Consider the following 16930-nt stretch of genomic DNA (forward strand, 5'->3'; position numbering starts at 1 on the left):
GATTAAACGTTAACAATTTCTTCACTAACGATACGCACAAAATGCTGGAGGAACTCAGAGAGCAGACAGGATTTAGGAAAAGAATATAGTCGGTGTTTCCGGCCGAAACCCCTCGTCCTGTATGTATTGCTTGGATTTCCAGCATCTGCAGATTTTCTCGTGTTTGCAATTTCTTCACTACCTCCGCTCCACTTTCAGCGCCATGTCAGTGCGGGGCAATGCTGACTGGTCTGTCGCGCATGCTCACTTGTAGGGAGGTAGCAATTTGCCCCGCAGTAAGATGGTTGTGGAGAGGAGCCGGCAGTGATCGGTGTGACTGGAGAGACTGAGGGGTCTGGAAGGGGAGGCGGGAATTCTGCAGTGTGTAAGAGTCTGAGGAGAGGGAGAAGAAGAGAGAGCGAGAGCGGCACAGCGGGACAGGGAATCAACACGTGTGTGTGCGCAGGTAACTGAGGCCTAATGCTGTGGGTGCCTCGGGTACCGCGTGATTTGGCTTCTCACCCTCAAAGCCCCCCCCACCCCGTTTCTCCCAACTCCATCCTCATCACCTTCCCCCACCCCATTCTCGCCCCTCCCCCTCCCCCCAGCTCGTCGCCCCTCCCCCCCCCAGTCCACCCCCGGCTCCTCGCCCCTCCCCCCCCGTCCCCCCTCTACTCGCCAGTTCCCTCCCCCCACCCCCGGCTCATCGTCTCTCCTCCCTCCTCCCAGCTCCCCCGTCTGGTATCCCCCCCACCCCCCCCCCCGGCTTCTCACCCTCACTCTGCCCACCATGCCCCTCAGCTCCCGACCTATCAATTTTGATTTCAGGAAACTTACTAAACACGCCACCGATATGGATCATAAGACAGAGGCGCAGAATTAGATAATTCTTCCCGTTGTTCTGTTTCACCAAACGATTATGGCTGATTTATTTTCCTTCTCGGCTGCATTCTCCAACATTCCCCCCATAGCATTTTCTCTCACACAAAGCCCCGCTCAGAATCTTTCAAAATAGCAATAAGTCTTGTCCCCCACATTCACTGCCAATAACTTTTCTACTAATGTACGACTCTCATTCTTGGTGTATCCCCACTGCCTTAAAGGTACAACATTAGCATTCCTCTTGCCTTTTAGTACTTCACCTGTGGCTAACCGAGAGACAAGCATTTCTGCAAGGATCTCCTTGTTCCCCGACTATTCCCTATGCACCTTACACATTTGTGCTTAGCGCACTGTTCTGCTCTGTCTACCCTCATGTCTGTGTGGCTAAACACAACTCAAATACCCGCTATAACTTTGCTGATGAAACCAACATTGATGGTAGAATGAGAAGGCATAGAGGAGTGAGATAAAATAGATCAGCTGGTTGAGAGATGTCACAACAACAACAACCTTGCGCTCAAGACCAGGGAATTGCCTTGACTTCAGGAAGGAGAAGTTTGGAGAACATACACTACACTAATCGTCAATAAGAAGTGTGAAAGTGTGAGCAGCTTCAAGTTCCTGGCATCGACATCTCAGAGGATCTATCCTGGCCTCTACATATTTTTGCAATCACAAGGAAGGCGACCAGTGGCTATATTTCATTAGGAGTTTCACTGGTATGTCACCAGAGCAACATACAAGCTTCTAGAGATGATATGGGTGATTCTGGCATTGTAGCGTTCATCACAGCCTGGTGTGGAGACGCCAAAGCACAGGAATGCAAGAGGCCACGGTGTGTTCGAGACTCAGCCGGCTCCATCACGAGCATAATCTTCCACACCATTGAGGCACCTTCAAGAGGCAGTGCCTCAACAAGGAGGCATCATTAAGGGCCCTCACTCTCCAGGACATGCCTTTCCTCATTACTACCATCGGAGGAGGTACGGGAGTCTGACGATGCATACTGAATGATTGAGGAACAACCTCGTCCCCTCTGCCATGAGATTTATGAACAGTCTATAAACACTGCCTCGTTTTTAAAAACTTTTTTTTTGTCGTTTATAGATTTTTAGGTCCTTGCACTGTACTGCTTTGAATGGTGGGGTGGAGATGCGTCTCTACCAAAGGAGGTGTAAGGTGCTCCTTCCCTCTGTTAGCCTGCAGGTCACCCTTGGGCAAGGTGTAGCACCTGCTTAGCCCCCCAGTCAGGGTCATGTGAAGCCATGGGAGCAGGTGGTGGATGGTCGTATGAGCAGCTGGTGCATATCTTGAGTCCTGGTTATGTGACCACTGACGCCAGGCAGACAATCTCTGAAGAGTATTGATAATGGCTGGGGTCACCCGTCTTGTAAAGACACTGACCAGAAGAAGGCAATGGCAAATCACTTCTGTAGAAAAAATTGCGAAGAATAATCATGGTCACGGAAAGACCATGACAGTTCACATCATAAGAATGGGCACGTATCAAACAACCTGTACTGCTGCTGCAAAGCAAATTTCACTTCATGTCTGAGTGATTATAAGCCTGATTCTGATTCAGAATCTCTTCCTTTGTTAACCAATAACATGTTAGTTTGCACCTGGTCCGGCCCCATCGATTTATCCAAATTCATTCATTTCAAAGCCTCTATCTTTGTGATGTTGATAGGAAGTGAGATTGTTTTGCAGTAGCCTTAGCATATCACTGTTCCCTCCCTGGAACTCAGTACTTCCCATGCCCTTCTTCATAAGCAGTAATAACAAGTATTGATTTATTTTTCGATTGGACTGCCCATTGTGCTGCTAGTCTTTAGGGCAGCAATGAAGAGCCTGCTCCATCTCCGACAGTGCTGAAGGCTTCCTCTCGGTTTTCACCACTGTCAGCGATGTAAGTCGCGGGTGGAGACTCAGGAATAGAACCACACTCAGATGTAGGAGGATTCTTTATTGCTGCTTCCGTAAAAATGTTTTACCGGTCAGGGTTGTTAGCCCTGAGCTGAACGCGGAGCACCACTGAACTGCTTTTAGTATGGCCTCTACCCTTTTACCTGACTGACATGGGTGACCCTACCAAGAGCCAAAGCACAAGGTGCTGACTCCAGCCACACAGCTCTGGGTCATTGAGGCACGCAAGCCTCTAAACCCAAGGACAAGGCTGTGGTCCTCTTGGAGGAAGGATTCATTTAAGACCCCAATAATTTCCCATGGCTCTGCTGTGATTCTTAAAGGAGACCTACTCTCTTCCTACCCTACTTACCTTTTTATTCTTAATATATTTATAGAATTATTTTTCACCATTCTCCTTTGTTTTATCTGCCATGGCTCCACTTTGCTCTCTTAGCATACTCCTACATCCTCTATACAATGTACTCTCTTGATCTCCAAATTCATAAATTATGATAATTGTCCCATAAAGGAACTGATTGTGGACCTCAGAGAGGAGAATACTGGAGAACCAGGTTTGAATCTCATTCATGGCAGTGTAGCTGTTAGCATAACGCTATTACTGCGTCACCAATCATCGATTTGGTTTCAATTCCTTGTATGGAGTTTGTATGTTCTCCCTGTGACCATGTGAAGGTTCCTTCAGGCGTTCCAGTTACTCCCTATTATTCCGAAGATGTATGGTTAGAGTTAGTAAGTTATGGCAGTGCTATGTTTGTGCTGGAAGTATGGCAATACTTGCGCGCATCCCCCAGCACAATCCTCGCTGATTTGATTTGATACAAATTACACATTTGGAAGTGCTATTAACAACAAGGCTACAGTCCTGGAACTGGAAAGTGGTTTGAGGTGAAAGCTAATCTTTAAAAATCTCTTTCTGTCCCATTGCAGGAGCAGGCCATTTGGCCCATTGGATCCATTCTGGTATCTATCCCATTAGTTCCATCCCTGTCTCGTTATCTCCCTGTATCCTTGTGGCTTTCTCACATGCTGTACCTGCCCAGCAACTCCCCTTTGATTCTCTTTTGCCATTAACTTCCAATAAGGGATCATTAGAAGTAAATATTTGAGATGTGGGAGGAATACACTTAAGCAAGTCCCATTTGCCGATGTTTGGTTTGTGTTCCTCCTTTCCCCCATGGAGTGAAGATGCAACCTCTTCACAGACAACCTGGGTCCCTGGAATTATGGGAAAGCAGAACTGTGCTATTTTATCCCTGGAAATTTCCTGGCTTTTTAAGGAGAGCTGATTTTGGCAGCATCCATCATTAAGGACCTCCACCACCCACAACATTCCCTCTTCTCATTGCCACCATCAGGAAGGAGGTACAGGAGCCTGAAGGCACACACTCAATGATTCAGGAACAGCTTCTTCCCCTCTGCCATCCGAATTCTGATTAGATATTGGACCCATGGAACGCGACCTCACTACTTTTTAGTTCCTTTTTTTTTGTAAAAAGTTAATAAATTTCATGATATATGCCAGTGTTATTAAACTTGATTCTGAATCTGAAATGCTAAAACTGCTGTGGATGTGTAGTTCTTTTAGATTTAGATTAGATTCACTTTATTTATGAATTGCATCATTTGCATCAACCAACACTGTCCAAGGGTGTGCTGGAGGCAGCCTGCAAGTGTCGCCATGTTTCCGGTGCCAACGTAGTATGCCCACTGCTCACTAACCCTAACCTGGACGTCCATGGAATATGGAAGAAAACCAGAGTACCGAAAGGAAACTCACAGGGAGACCATACAAACAGCTTTCAGACAGTGGTGGGAGTTTAACCCCGATCGATGATCGCTGCCACTGAAAAGCATTATGCTAACTGCCTCGCTACCGTGCCAGACAACTCGGGCTCTAGGCTTTGCATAGACTGTGCTGCTTGGTTGACTTGGTGGGGAAGAGCCTTTGTAAAGTCATGGCTAAAATGTCTCTCTATATACGTAGTTGTTTGAAACTACTTGTTCTATTCCACAGAGTAGCAAGCTACGATGTCTGACAGGGGCCCCAGCGGAGATGCTGGCAACCCCAGTGGGATCAGACCCGCCATTACGGTGGGCAGGGGCCTGCCGGGCCGCCGGAATTCAGCCACCGTCACACCAGGCCGCCTGCCTTCCATCCGTTCACGAGACCTGACCCTGGGAGGAATGAGAAAGGTTAGTGGCTTTGGTTGGAGATACAGCTGAGCTTTATTTGTCACAGGTACACCGATACATACAGTGAAGTGTGCTGTTTGCCTCAACTCAAATCGGTGAGCATTGTACTGGGGGCAGCCTGCAAGTGTCGTCACACTTCCAGCACCAATATAGCATGCTCATTAACCCTAACTGTACATCTTTGAACTGTGGGAGGACACCGGGGTTCCTGGAGGAAACCCACACGGTCACAGGGAGAACATACAACTCCTTGTAACAGCAGCAGGAATTCAACTCTGATCAGTAATTGCTGGCAGCCTAATGACATTATGCTAACCACTGCGCCGTCATAAAGCCTGTCCATTTGCTTTTCCGGTTCCCAGAACCTGGCAGAGATAAAAGGAGAGATCCTTATTTCTGAAAGTCTGGAATGAAAGTAGAGCTATAAAGGCCAGTAAAGCTTTGATGTTGTGTTCCTCCCTCTCGGCTGTTATCCTTTCTGTGTGTGTGCCAGTGTAATTTCTCGTTCCTGGTTTCCTGTTCCCACAGTCAGGTTTTATTATTGCAACTTGCTGACGCTTACCGAGCGGAGTTTCAAACATGCAGCAAGGTTTTGATAGAGTGGTGTTGACGAAGAACATGTCAGTAAACCAAAGCTTGTCGGAAACTTTAACATATGATCTGAGTTGACATTAGTGCGGTTCTGAGAGTTGGGCTGTCGATGATAGGACTATAAGACATAGGATTCGAACTGGGTCATTTAGCCCAGTGCATCTTCTGCACCATCCAATCATGGCTGATTTATTTTCCCTCTCAAATCTTATTCTTGTGCCTTCTCCCCATTACCTTTGAAGCGCTTGCTGTCTCAACCTTTTTAGGTATACCAATGACCTGGCCTCCATCCACAACCGTCTTGCAATGAGTTCCACAGGTTCGCCATCCTTTTGGACATAGAACACAGAACACTACAGTACAGCACAGGTCCTTCAGCCCATGATCTTGTGAATTAGTCCAAGATCAATTATCCCTTCCCTCCCACAAAGCCCCTTTATTTTTAATCATCGATGTGCTTTTTAAATGCTGCTAATGTATCTTCCTCTGCCGCCATCCTGGCAGCATGTTCTGTGTACCCAACTCTGTATGTGTGTGTTTTTTTAAAAAAGCTACCTCTAACATTCCTCCCCCACCCCGTACTTTTCTCCAACTACCTTAAAATTGTGTCTGATTTTAAGAGTCTCTTAAATATCCCTAATGTATCTGTCTCTACCACACAGTCACCTTAAAATTATGCCCTTTTGTTTTTGCCATTTCCACCCCAGGAAAACGTACTGACTGTCCACTATCAATACCTCTTATCATCTTGTACACCTCTATCAAGTCACCTCTCATCCATCTTTGCTTTAAAGAGAAAGGCGCTAGCTTACTCAGCCTGTCCTCATAAGACATGCTGTCTAATCCAGGCAGCTTCCTGCTAAATCTACTTCGCACCCTTTCTAAAGCTTCCACATCCTTCCTATAATGAGGTGACCAGAACTGAACAAAATACTTAAGTGTGGTCGAACCAGACTTCTATGGAGCTACAACATTATCTCGCACCTCTTGGTGGAGATGTCAAACAAAATCTATATTACTCCTGTTGTGGACATAAAATATTCAAAACAGGGGTTAGAAAGAGTTCAGTTGATGGTTCTGAGCAGTATTGTTCCGTAAAATGACATCACTAAAACTGGTCCTTTATTGCTGCTTGTGGGAGATTGTTGCGCATTGATTCAATGTACTTCAGATTTAAATAGACAGAAATTGTTTCTATAGTGCCTTAATACATTGTCAAACAAAGATTGTGGATGTGATGTTGGCAGGTCCACAGGACTGATCTCTGATTCTGTCACCTTGTCCATAAGACATAGGATCAGAACTGGGCTATTTGACTCTGAGTCTGCTCTGCCATTCCATTATAGCTGATTTCTAAGTTCAAAGTGCAATTATTATCATAGTACATGTATCTCACCATATACAACCCTAAGATTCACTTTCTTGCGGGCATACACAGTAAAACCAAGAAACATAGTGGAATCAATGAAAGACTGTACCAACAGGATGGACAAACAATTTATTATTCCTCTCAACCCCAGTCTCCTGCCTACACCCCCTAACCCTTTGACACTCTTACTTATAAAGAACATATCAACCTCCACGTTAAATATACTCAGTAGCTTGGCTTCTGCAGCCACCTGTGGCAATGAATTTCACAGATTCACCACCCTCTGGCTAAAGAAATTCCTCCTCATCTCAAAAGCAAAAAGAAAACTGGGCATCTTAATCGCCTTTCCCAACTTGCCTGAACAATTGTCTACTGTTTCCACAAAGTGCGTACGTGCCCTTTTTGGAATCAATGATGTTCCAGTCTGTGGCAATGAATACCACAGATTCGCCACCCTCTAGTGAAGGAAATTCCTCCTCAACTCTGTTCTAAAATGTTGTTTTGTAACTCCAAAACATTACACTAATTCCATGGAGAACAAGAGAGGCGAGAGATGCAAGTCTTTAATTCGTGTTTACTTTTAAGTGAGGCATGCACATATCTTGTGGTAGCATCTTGTATGTAATTCAATTATTTTTGCATGCAATCCATAATGAATTATTTAAGTCAACAAGAATGCTTAAACAATAAATTTACAATATTACCTAAATTCTTGGGTGGCAGTGTGGAAATACGTCTCTATCAAAGGAGATGTAAGGTGCTCCTTCCCTCTGCTAACCTGCAGGTCACCCTTGGGCAAGGTGTAGCACCTGCTTAGCCACCCCCCCCCCCACCAATCAGGGTCATGGGAAGCCATGGGAGCAGGTGGTGGATGGTCGTATGAGCAACTGGTGTATATCACAAGTTCTGGTTATGTGACCACTGACACCATGCAAACAATCTCTAAAGAGTATTGATAATGGCTGAGGGTCACCTGTCTTGTAAGGACACTGCCCAGAAGAATGCAATGGCAAATCGTTTCTGTAGAAAAATTTCCCAAGAACAATCATGGTCATGAAAAGACCATGATTGCCCATATCATACGACATGGCACATAACAAACGAAATCAAACACTACTGAAATATTAAATGCACTACAGAAAAGGAATTCCTTATATACTGAGGTTGTGTCCTCTGATCCTAGACTTCTGTACTTACAGGAAGCATCCTTTCCACGTCAACAAGTTTTATAATAGAATGTGGCATAGAATGTACCATGTGCAACTTTCTGCAGTTAGCCACACTGTTTGTTTCCCCACCCCCCCACCCCCACATTTCCTAATGTGACTCTGGTGATATTTCCCGTGACCTGTCATATTTCCTGTTTACTGTTCTGGTATGGAATGACATCATCCAATACAAGTTGGCAGGCTAAAGCTGACAGTTCTGACGCTGGCAACCAACTGATGTGCAAAATTTATACAAAAATAAATTTCTAGGAATTGGCACCCCATTTGCTGCTTCTACATTTTCTGTCTTGCCTTGTCATTTGGAAAATTTAAACTCTACTAATTGGGTAAGTGTGGAGTATAGACCTAATGTTAGCGATGGCCACCTGGTTCACCAACCTGCCTCTAAATGAAACCTGTTTTTTTTTTGGCTGGTCTCTGTTACTACAGACCCACACCCATGGTAGCATAGCAGTTAACACGTCGCTATTACAGCTCGGGACGTTGGAGTTCAATTCTGGTGCCATCTGTAAGGAGCTTGTACGTTCTCCCCGTTACTACGTGGGTTTCCTCCGGGTGCTCTGGTTTCCTCCCACAGTCCAAAGGTGTATGGGTTAGTAGGTTAATTAGTTTAACTTAGTTTTAGAGTGAAAAGGTGAACTATTTAAAGGAAATCTGATGGGGAACTTCTTCACTCAAGGTGGTGCAAGTGTGGAACGAGCTGCCAGTGGAAATGGTAGATGCAGATTAAATTGTAACATTTAAGATAAGTTTGGATAGGTAGAGTTGCAAGAAAAAAGTTTGCGAACCATATGCAATCACCTGGTTTTCTGCATTAACTACTCACAAAAGTGGTCTGATCTTCATCCTCATACTTTCCAGCGTCCCCATAGTGTAAAAACATATCTACCGTATGCTGACATGAAAAAAATTATTCTGCTTTAAAATTTTATTTGTCTTTAAACCAAGCTTACCTAGTACTTGTGTATTGTACAACAGCTTCAATATCAATGTGATCCTTGAGTTTGATGGTTTTTGGCAAGAGTTGGAATATCCAGTTGAAGTTGTGACAGCAAAAGCCTTAAGTTCCCGTGCACAACAACCTCCAAGCGGTTTCTTTTTTTATGGGTATATGGGGTTCACTGTGCTGAAGCCTCTTTCAACAAGGTAGGAGGATGGAAATGTAATGAAGAGCAGTTTCACTGTTCTCCAAAGACTGGGAAACTTTGTATGGCAGTATAGCCACTTACCACAAAAGCGGACATTTTTGAAAAACATTTTTGTCTCTTTATCGTTCTGAATTTTGATAATTTCTTCTTGCAAGCACTCTTCCTTTTCTTTCACCTTGCAAAGAAATTGGTTAATTATCCAGTCTGGAATTTCCAAATCGCTCAAATTCTTGAATCGATTCTGAAAATCCTTCTTCAATGACTGCAGGTGTAAGCAGTACTCGTACAAATCACTGTCTATGAAAGAGAGTGCCAAACTTTCCATGCAGGGAAACTGAGAACATTCTTCTCCCAATGTTTTGCTTATATATTTCCAATTTTCCAGTAAAAGTGGACACTGCACTTTTTGCCTGGATTAAATTTAAATTCTCACCTTGCGATTTCATATTTAGAATCTTCATTTTGTCATACAGATCGGCTAGGTTTGCTATATCTCCACATAGAGGTTCGACCTTGTTTCCCGAGCTCCTGTGGACTTTGAGCAAAAGTTCAACCACAGTGTCAAAAAGAACAAAGAAAAAAGCAGCCTTTTGACAGCCAACACACTTAAGTGTAAAGAAACAAGTGTTCAAACTCATAAATGTTATCTTAGTATAATTGGTGAAATATTCTGCTACTTAATGGACAAGCTTTAATTTTGTTGATAGCAGATATTCCAAGAGTCGTGCTTGGAAAAAAAGGTTGCTGGCTGAGGTTTTTGGCTGCAATATGTTGACAATGAATTACACAATGGATTGCAAACAGACTTGGAATCTCTTTTTTCATAAATGCCAGTAAACCAACATGGTGACTTGTTATATATGGTGCTTCCTCTGTTGCACAAGAAATCATATTCCTAATTGGAATACCTTTATCCTCAATATACATTTTGAGCTTGTCATAGATTGATTCTCCATTGATATTTGTTTTTAACTTTTTTCAAAAGAGAATCTCTTAATAAACACTTCCATTTTTGGTAAACCATACATATGCTATTAGCAATGCCTCGTCTCGCACATTTGACTCATCCAGCTGTATCTCAGATTCTGTTTTTTGTAGCTTTGTGCCTAGTTGATACTCGGTGTCTTCACTCATTTTGTCAATACGATGAACCACAGAGTTATTACTCAGATGAATTGATTTTAAGATACTGGTATCCACTTTGAGAACAGTGGTGAGCACTTCTGATATAGCAGGCATTATTAATCTTTCACCAATTGTATGAGATTTTCCACACATTGCTTTCATTTAGGATAGGTTCAATATGTACATTTAATGTCAGAGAAATGTATACAATATACATCTTGAAATTCTTTTTCTTTGCAAACATCCACAGAAACAGAGGAGTGCCCCAAAGATTGAATGACAGTTAAATGTTAGAACCACAAAGCCCCCCCTCAACTCCCTCCTCCAATGAATAAGCAGCAGCAAAGCAACGACCACCCCTCCCCCACCAGCAAAAAGTATCGGCACCCCCATCAAGTACTCAAGCATGTAGCAAAGCATCAATAAAGACACAGACTTGTAGTACCCCAAAGACTACTCGTTCACTTGGTAATTCAACATACAACAGGCTCTTTCTCTCTCCCTAATAAAGGAAAAAGAGGTGTCCCTGTTTCGCAGTGAGAGGGGAGAAATAACGAACAATTTACTGTGTTACGTACCCCGTAACTGGGTTGCCAAACCAGCAGAAATGGATCACTCAGTTGGAGTCTGGGGTACTAGAACTAAGAAAGTTTTATTAAAGAAACAAGCAACACAGTAATCGAAAGGATAATAAATGCAACAATTCAACAATGATAACCACACATGTGCACAGAATTAAGATAACAGCATCAATCAAGCTCTATCGTTGTCTAGGGGTAAATGACCAATTTCAAAATGACTCAAAGTTCAGTCCAGTTAGTAGTTCAGTTCGCAGTAATCGTTGCCATGGCGATGGACAAGGTGGGGGAAGAGAGACATAGAATAGGAACAACTCATCATTCAGCACAGCTTCACTCACAGACCAGCGAGATTGCTCACGAGCAACTTTTGGGCGGGTCCTTGGTGATGTCACCTGAGGTCACCGACTGTGACCCCTCCTCCAGATGCGGTCGATCCTCTGCAGTGAACCCGGCACCCAGGCAAGGGCAGACACACACCGGGTTCCCGCTGATCGTACCTTTCCACCCTGGTCGTTGTCTGGTACTTCTCACCCACTCGTGAGAAGCGTACCGCTTCCAGGGTCTCGTCACCTCGGGTGGCGTGTGTCCCTGTCTTAGCGAACCTGTCCCCTTTTTATCCCCCTGCTGGGGTATCGCCTGTCCATCACTTCAAACAGTTCAGGGTTCAAAGGGGGAGCCGCTCCAGACAGCTCCCTCTCCCACGTCCCTCCATTACACATCTCCAGACGCTGCTCCATTGTTCCTTATCTCTCCTTCCCCTGAGGGCAGGTGGCAGACCAACTGCTGATGCCACTGATGATAGCCCAGGCCAGCAAACATCTTAATTTTATGTGTATTCTCGTAACAACTGATTTATGGTGTTATACGTTAGTTGCGTCACCTTTTCCGAGCTCTGTGCCCAAAGAACTCGGGTCTCTGGACACACAGCCAGCAGCCAGCTCACTGCTTTCGATCTTTCGTGTACTCCCACAACACGTCAGGTGGCGACACCGGCCTTGAATCCGCCCACCTCCAGAGCCACGAAAATCCAGCACCCTGAAGGTGCGCTAGTCTTCCAGGCCGCATCCTTAGCATATCGAAAAGCGGCCAGTCGTGAGGCCCCGAGAGCAGGTCCCATTTCCACAGAGAACCGAAGTCAGCGTGTAACTTCAGGGTCTTCAAAAGAACCTTGAAAGGGGAAAAAAAAAGAGATATCAAAGATAGAAATAGAGCTGTTTCCGAAGATGCAAGCAGAGGAGTGTCGTTAGGTGTCATCCTCCTCCTAAGCTCCTTATAAGAAGCAATAAGACCACTATCAAGGTCATTTTTAGCTTTCTTGGCAAAAGACTCCAGTGTGCAATGCTTTTCAAATTCTTCTTTCATCTTCTAGAACTGAGTAATACCATAAGTAGCCTTTTCACAGTGTCTTTTATGGAAGCGTTCCTGTAATCTTGATGGTTTCATGGTTTCATTAGTACAGTATTACAGATAAGATACATGGAGCATTGCTGATCTGACAGGAACAGAATAAAACCGTACTCCATGTATGTAACATTGTATCGACACACTATCTGTAGTTTCTGGATTAAAATTCAAGGCTTCACCGCCTTCAGACTCATTGAGATCACACCTTATGTCTTTATCCATCATTACCAGTGTTAAATTAAAATAAAAAAATCAATAAAAACTGGGAGTGCCTATCGGATGTTGACAACGGCAGCGAGTTGACGCGGGTGGAACGATGGCAGCGGTATCCAAAGGAACGGCGAGGCGAAGACGAAGATGATCACAACAGCAAAAATTACGTTGACAAGGATTGAGATTGGAATCTGTACGTTAGTCAGGATAGAGCTACTGTTCGGCAAGCTACCTTTGACCAATCACGTAAGGTCTCTTAATCCCTAAAGGTGGTTCTTGACTGCACGTATGAAGCTGAGGTCACTTTGAACGCCTCAAGAGGAATTGTCAGGGTCGGTAGGTTCACTGATTGGCTTTATTTCACCGTTTGGTTCCGGCCAGTGCTGTACTGTTATGCAGCCTACTTTCCGAAGATCTGTAGAGAAAGTTGAGAGGGTATACTTGACTTGCTAACTGTTAAATTGCATGAACTCGTTTTGTACTGTGAGTCAAGGGGAACTGTTGGGCACCTTGGGTTGCAAATTTATGCATCCCGAATAATGTCTGTTTGGTTGGTGAGGTAGAATGAGATTGCCGAGTTTCAGAAATGTTGTGATGACAAGTGCTCACTGTCTGCGGAGTTGTTATTCTTCCTGTGTTCCAGCGCCTCATCCCTTTTTTTGGAAGTACCTGCTATTCTAACTGTTGGTCAGGTCAGTGCCTCAAGTTAGGGTGACCCTTGCACCACCAGCCCCACCCCAAAAATTTTGAGTGTCTCCCAGTGACTTCTATTTCCCCTAATGTCCCCTCAGGACATGTAACTGCCCCCTTGCAGGGTGCTCCCCTACCTGTTGGGAGTCACTGCCCTATAGCTTGTGGCACCATGCTGTACAGCTGAGAAGTGGGTCTATGAGCCTTCAGGTTCCATTAAGTCAATTAGTGGCATGGGATAACTGTGAGGCTAATTCTATAGTCATTAGCTGATGTTAACTGTGAATCTCCTCTCTTACAGAAAACATTCACTCCAAACATCATCAGCAGGAAAGTTAAGGAAGAGTAAGTATTCATTTAGAATGAAGAATATGTGGTTGTTTTTATTTTGTAGTAACTACAGAAGGTTAGCTGGATGAGCCGTTGGGGAAAAAATAGTGCAGTTGGGTGCTGAGAGGAGGTCAGTATAAGGAAAACATTTTAAAATTTGTTCCTTATTCTTCTCTGATTCAGTAGCAAGGGGTATCTGCAAACAAAGGAGGCACTGTATACCTGTTAAAGATTAGAAGAAATTACTTTGTTAGAATTATATAAGGAAAATACAGAAAAGAAAACAGGTTAATAAAAGTAGTTAAAGGGACAAATTAATGTTTATCAACCAGTCAGTAAGCCATGGCACACAGTATACTCCTGAGAAAACTACAGTTTCCCAACAATTCTCCCCCTATCCCGCCGCTCCCTTCCCCATCAGATAGCTTTTCTGGTTATATTATGCCTGTAAGCTCAGGTTCTGAGAATTTCTGCTTACTCATCTTTCAGCTTTTACAAGAAGTTCTGTGTTTCTTTGGGTAAAATGAGTACCTCTCCACAAATTTAGTTCCATCTGCCACCTTTTTGCCTTGAGTAGCTTGAAGTTCCTTTATGTGTCTCTGTACACAAATGTTCATGATGGGCATCGTGTCCACATGATGACGAGATATAAAAGAAGGAAAAATTGCTTCTTTATGGGTAAAGGTATCATTCTGATTCAGTTACCAGGTGATGGAGAACTTAATAGCACCATGTAAAGTCATACTTGCAGCACATTCTTACCTTTCAATGGGTGAGGTCTTTTTTTTAATTGCCGAAGCAGAGAAGAATGTCAGTTGGCAATAACATTGTCAATTACAAAATAGTCATTTTGAGTTTGAATTAGACAATGAGATATAGGAGCAGAATTAGGCCATTTTGGCCCATCGAGTCTGCTCCGCCATCATTTCATCATGGCTGATCCATTTCCCTCTCAGCCCCAGTCTCCTGCCTTCTCCCCGTATCCCTTCATGCCCTGACTAATCACAAATCTATCTGTCTTAAATATACCCAGTGACTTGGCCTCTGCAGCCACCTGGGGCAACGAATTCCACAGATTCACCACTCTCTGGCTAAAGAAATTCCTGCTCATCTCCATTCTAAATAGTCGTCCCTTTACTCTGAGGCAGTGTCCTCCGGTCGTGGACTCTCTCACCATAGGAAACATTCTTTCCACATCACTCTGTCGAGGCCTTTCAACATTTGATTGGTTTCAATGAGATCTCTTCCCCCACCCATATTCTTTTGAATTCTGGTGAGCACAGGCCCAGAGCCATCAAACACTCCTCATATTGTAAGTCTATCAATCCCCGGAAGTATTTTCATGAACCTCCTTTGAACTCTCTCCAATGTCAGCACATTCTTTCTTAGGTAAGGGGCCCAAAACTGCTTACAGTACTCCAAATGAGACCTTACCAGTGCTTTATGAAGCCTCAAGTATTCCTTCAGTTAAAATGAGTCGCACTGCGAGAACTTAGAATCTTGTAGCCTTTTACTCAATATTACCTGGGCAATGGACTGAAGTAGTCAGGCATGTAATCTAATCTGTCCTGGGGTGAAGTCTAAAGTTGGAGTCGCAATGTCTGTCATTTGAGAATCCAGGGCTAAGGACTGGAAGCCCAGAAGTGGCCTCTCCTAGGATTGGAAGGCCTGTCAGTGTGTGTCAGTGGGTAGGAGGGATGGGAAGGGGGATTGTTCTGCTGAACGTTGTGGACATGCAATTGTTGGTGTTGGAATGTGCCAACACTTGTGGGCTGCCCCCAGCATGACCTCGAGTGTGCTGGTTGTTAAATTAAGTGATAAGTTTCACTGTATGTTTTGATGTACATGTGGAAATCTGAATCTGAAGTGTGATTTTTTTTTCTCAATTATAGACCTAAGGAAGATGATGCATCACAGAGGAAAGAGAAAAAGGAGCGAGAAAGAGATCGGCAAAGAGATGGTCGAGGCCGAGGGAGGGGCAGACCCGAGACCATTCAGTCCCATTCCATCTTCGAGCAGGGTCCTGCTGAAATGATGAAGAAAAGAGGTGAGAGCTGAGAATTGTTAGTGGTCTCTTTGAGTCCTGCGATCTATAGCTCTTCTATTTACGTTGTGGAACCCAACAGAGCAGAGGAATTAAGATGCCCTATGTCAAATCTTAGGTTAGAGCAACACCCCTCATCTCTGGTAGCTTTCTCAAATGGCAGACTAGTTGATCTTCAAGACCTCCTAATTACTCTGTCATCTCAAATCCAGACTAGTTAGTGGAGCTAGTTAATCCTACTTCCCTTCTGTTTTCACCTGAGAATCTGTTGGGGTTGTATGTTGTACCCATGCCCCTGATGCAGCCTCCCCTACATTGGTGAGACCCGTTGTAAATTGGGAGACCGCTTTGTTGAGGACCTCAGTTCCATCTGCCAAAAGCAGAACTTCCTGGTGGCCAAACATTTTAATTCCAATTCCCTTTCCCATTCTGACATGTCAGTCCATGGCCTCCTTTTGTGCCAAGATGAGGTCATCCTCAGGGTGGAGTAGCAACGCCTCATATTCCATCTGGGTAGCCTCCAACCTGAAGTATGAATATCGATTTCTCCTTCCTGTTTAAAAAAAATCATGCAATGCCTCCCTCTATTCCCCACTCTGACCTTTCACCTCTTCTCACCTGCCTAACACCTCTCCCTGGATCTCCTCCCTTTTCCCACCCACCTGGCTTCACCTATCACCTCTAGCTATCCTCCTTCCCCTCCCCCCACCTTTTTATTCTGGCGTCTACTCCCTTTCCAGTTCTTGACCCGAAACATCAACTGTTTATTCATTTCCATAGATGCTGCCTGACCTGCTGAGTTCCTCCAGCATTCTGAGCATGTCCCTTCTCTTTTTCCTGTTTCTTTTAGGTATTGGTCCAGTTCCCGATTGAAAAGTATTCTTAATTTTTTTTCTATCACCCTGTTGGACTGGGTCTTCCCAATCATAACCACTCATTAAAGTTTACATAATGCCATTTCTGATTGCTGTGCCATTTACCTTAAATCTACGGCCTTTCTGGTTATTGACCTTTCAGTCAATGGGAGGAGTTTCTCTTTATTTCCTCCGTCCTGAAGTCTAAATCAAAAGAGTACCATTACTCCTTTGTTTTTTTTTGCATTATACCAGACAGTAAATTGTAATGTAGTAGAGAGACCAGTGATTAACCCAGTGGAACTCTGTTAGATGTAGTATCTAATTTCTCTGTATGTGAATCTACTAGAATAGTATCAAGTTAAGCAT

The 16930-nt window shown here is 44.1% G+C and overlaps 1 protein-coding gene across 1 annotated transcript in view; it reads left to right on the plus strand.

The window, feature by feature from the left end:
* Positions 1-282: 282 nt before the first annotated feature.
* polr3d (polymerase (RNA) III (DNA directed) polypeptide D) overlaps positions 283-16930 on the plus strand; it is a 34984-nt gene continuing 18336 nt past the window's right edge. The window contains exons 1-4 of the mRNA XM_063057201.1: positions 283-445; positions 4805-4983; positions 13635-13678; positions 15556-15710. Of these exons, the coding sequence (XP_062913271.1) occupies positions 4819-4983; positions 13635-13678; positions 15556-15710 (364 nt within the window). The 5' untranslated portion in view covers positions 283-445; positions 4805-4818. The remainder of the gene's footprint in view (positions 446-4804; positions 4984-13634; positions 13679-15555; positions 15711-16930) is intronic.

Source organism: Mobula hypostoma, chromosome 8 (assembly GCF_963921235.1).
Source record: "Mobula hypostoma chromosome 8, sMobHyp1.1, whole genome shotgun sequence".
Classification (NCBI taxonomy): Eukaryota; Metazoa; Chordata; class Chondrichthyes; order Myliobatiformes; family Myliobatidae; genus Mobula; species Mobula hypostoma.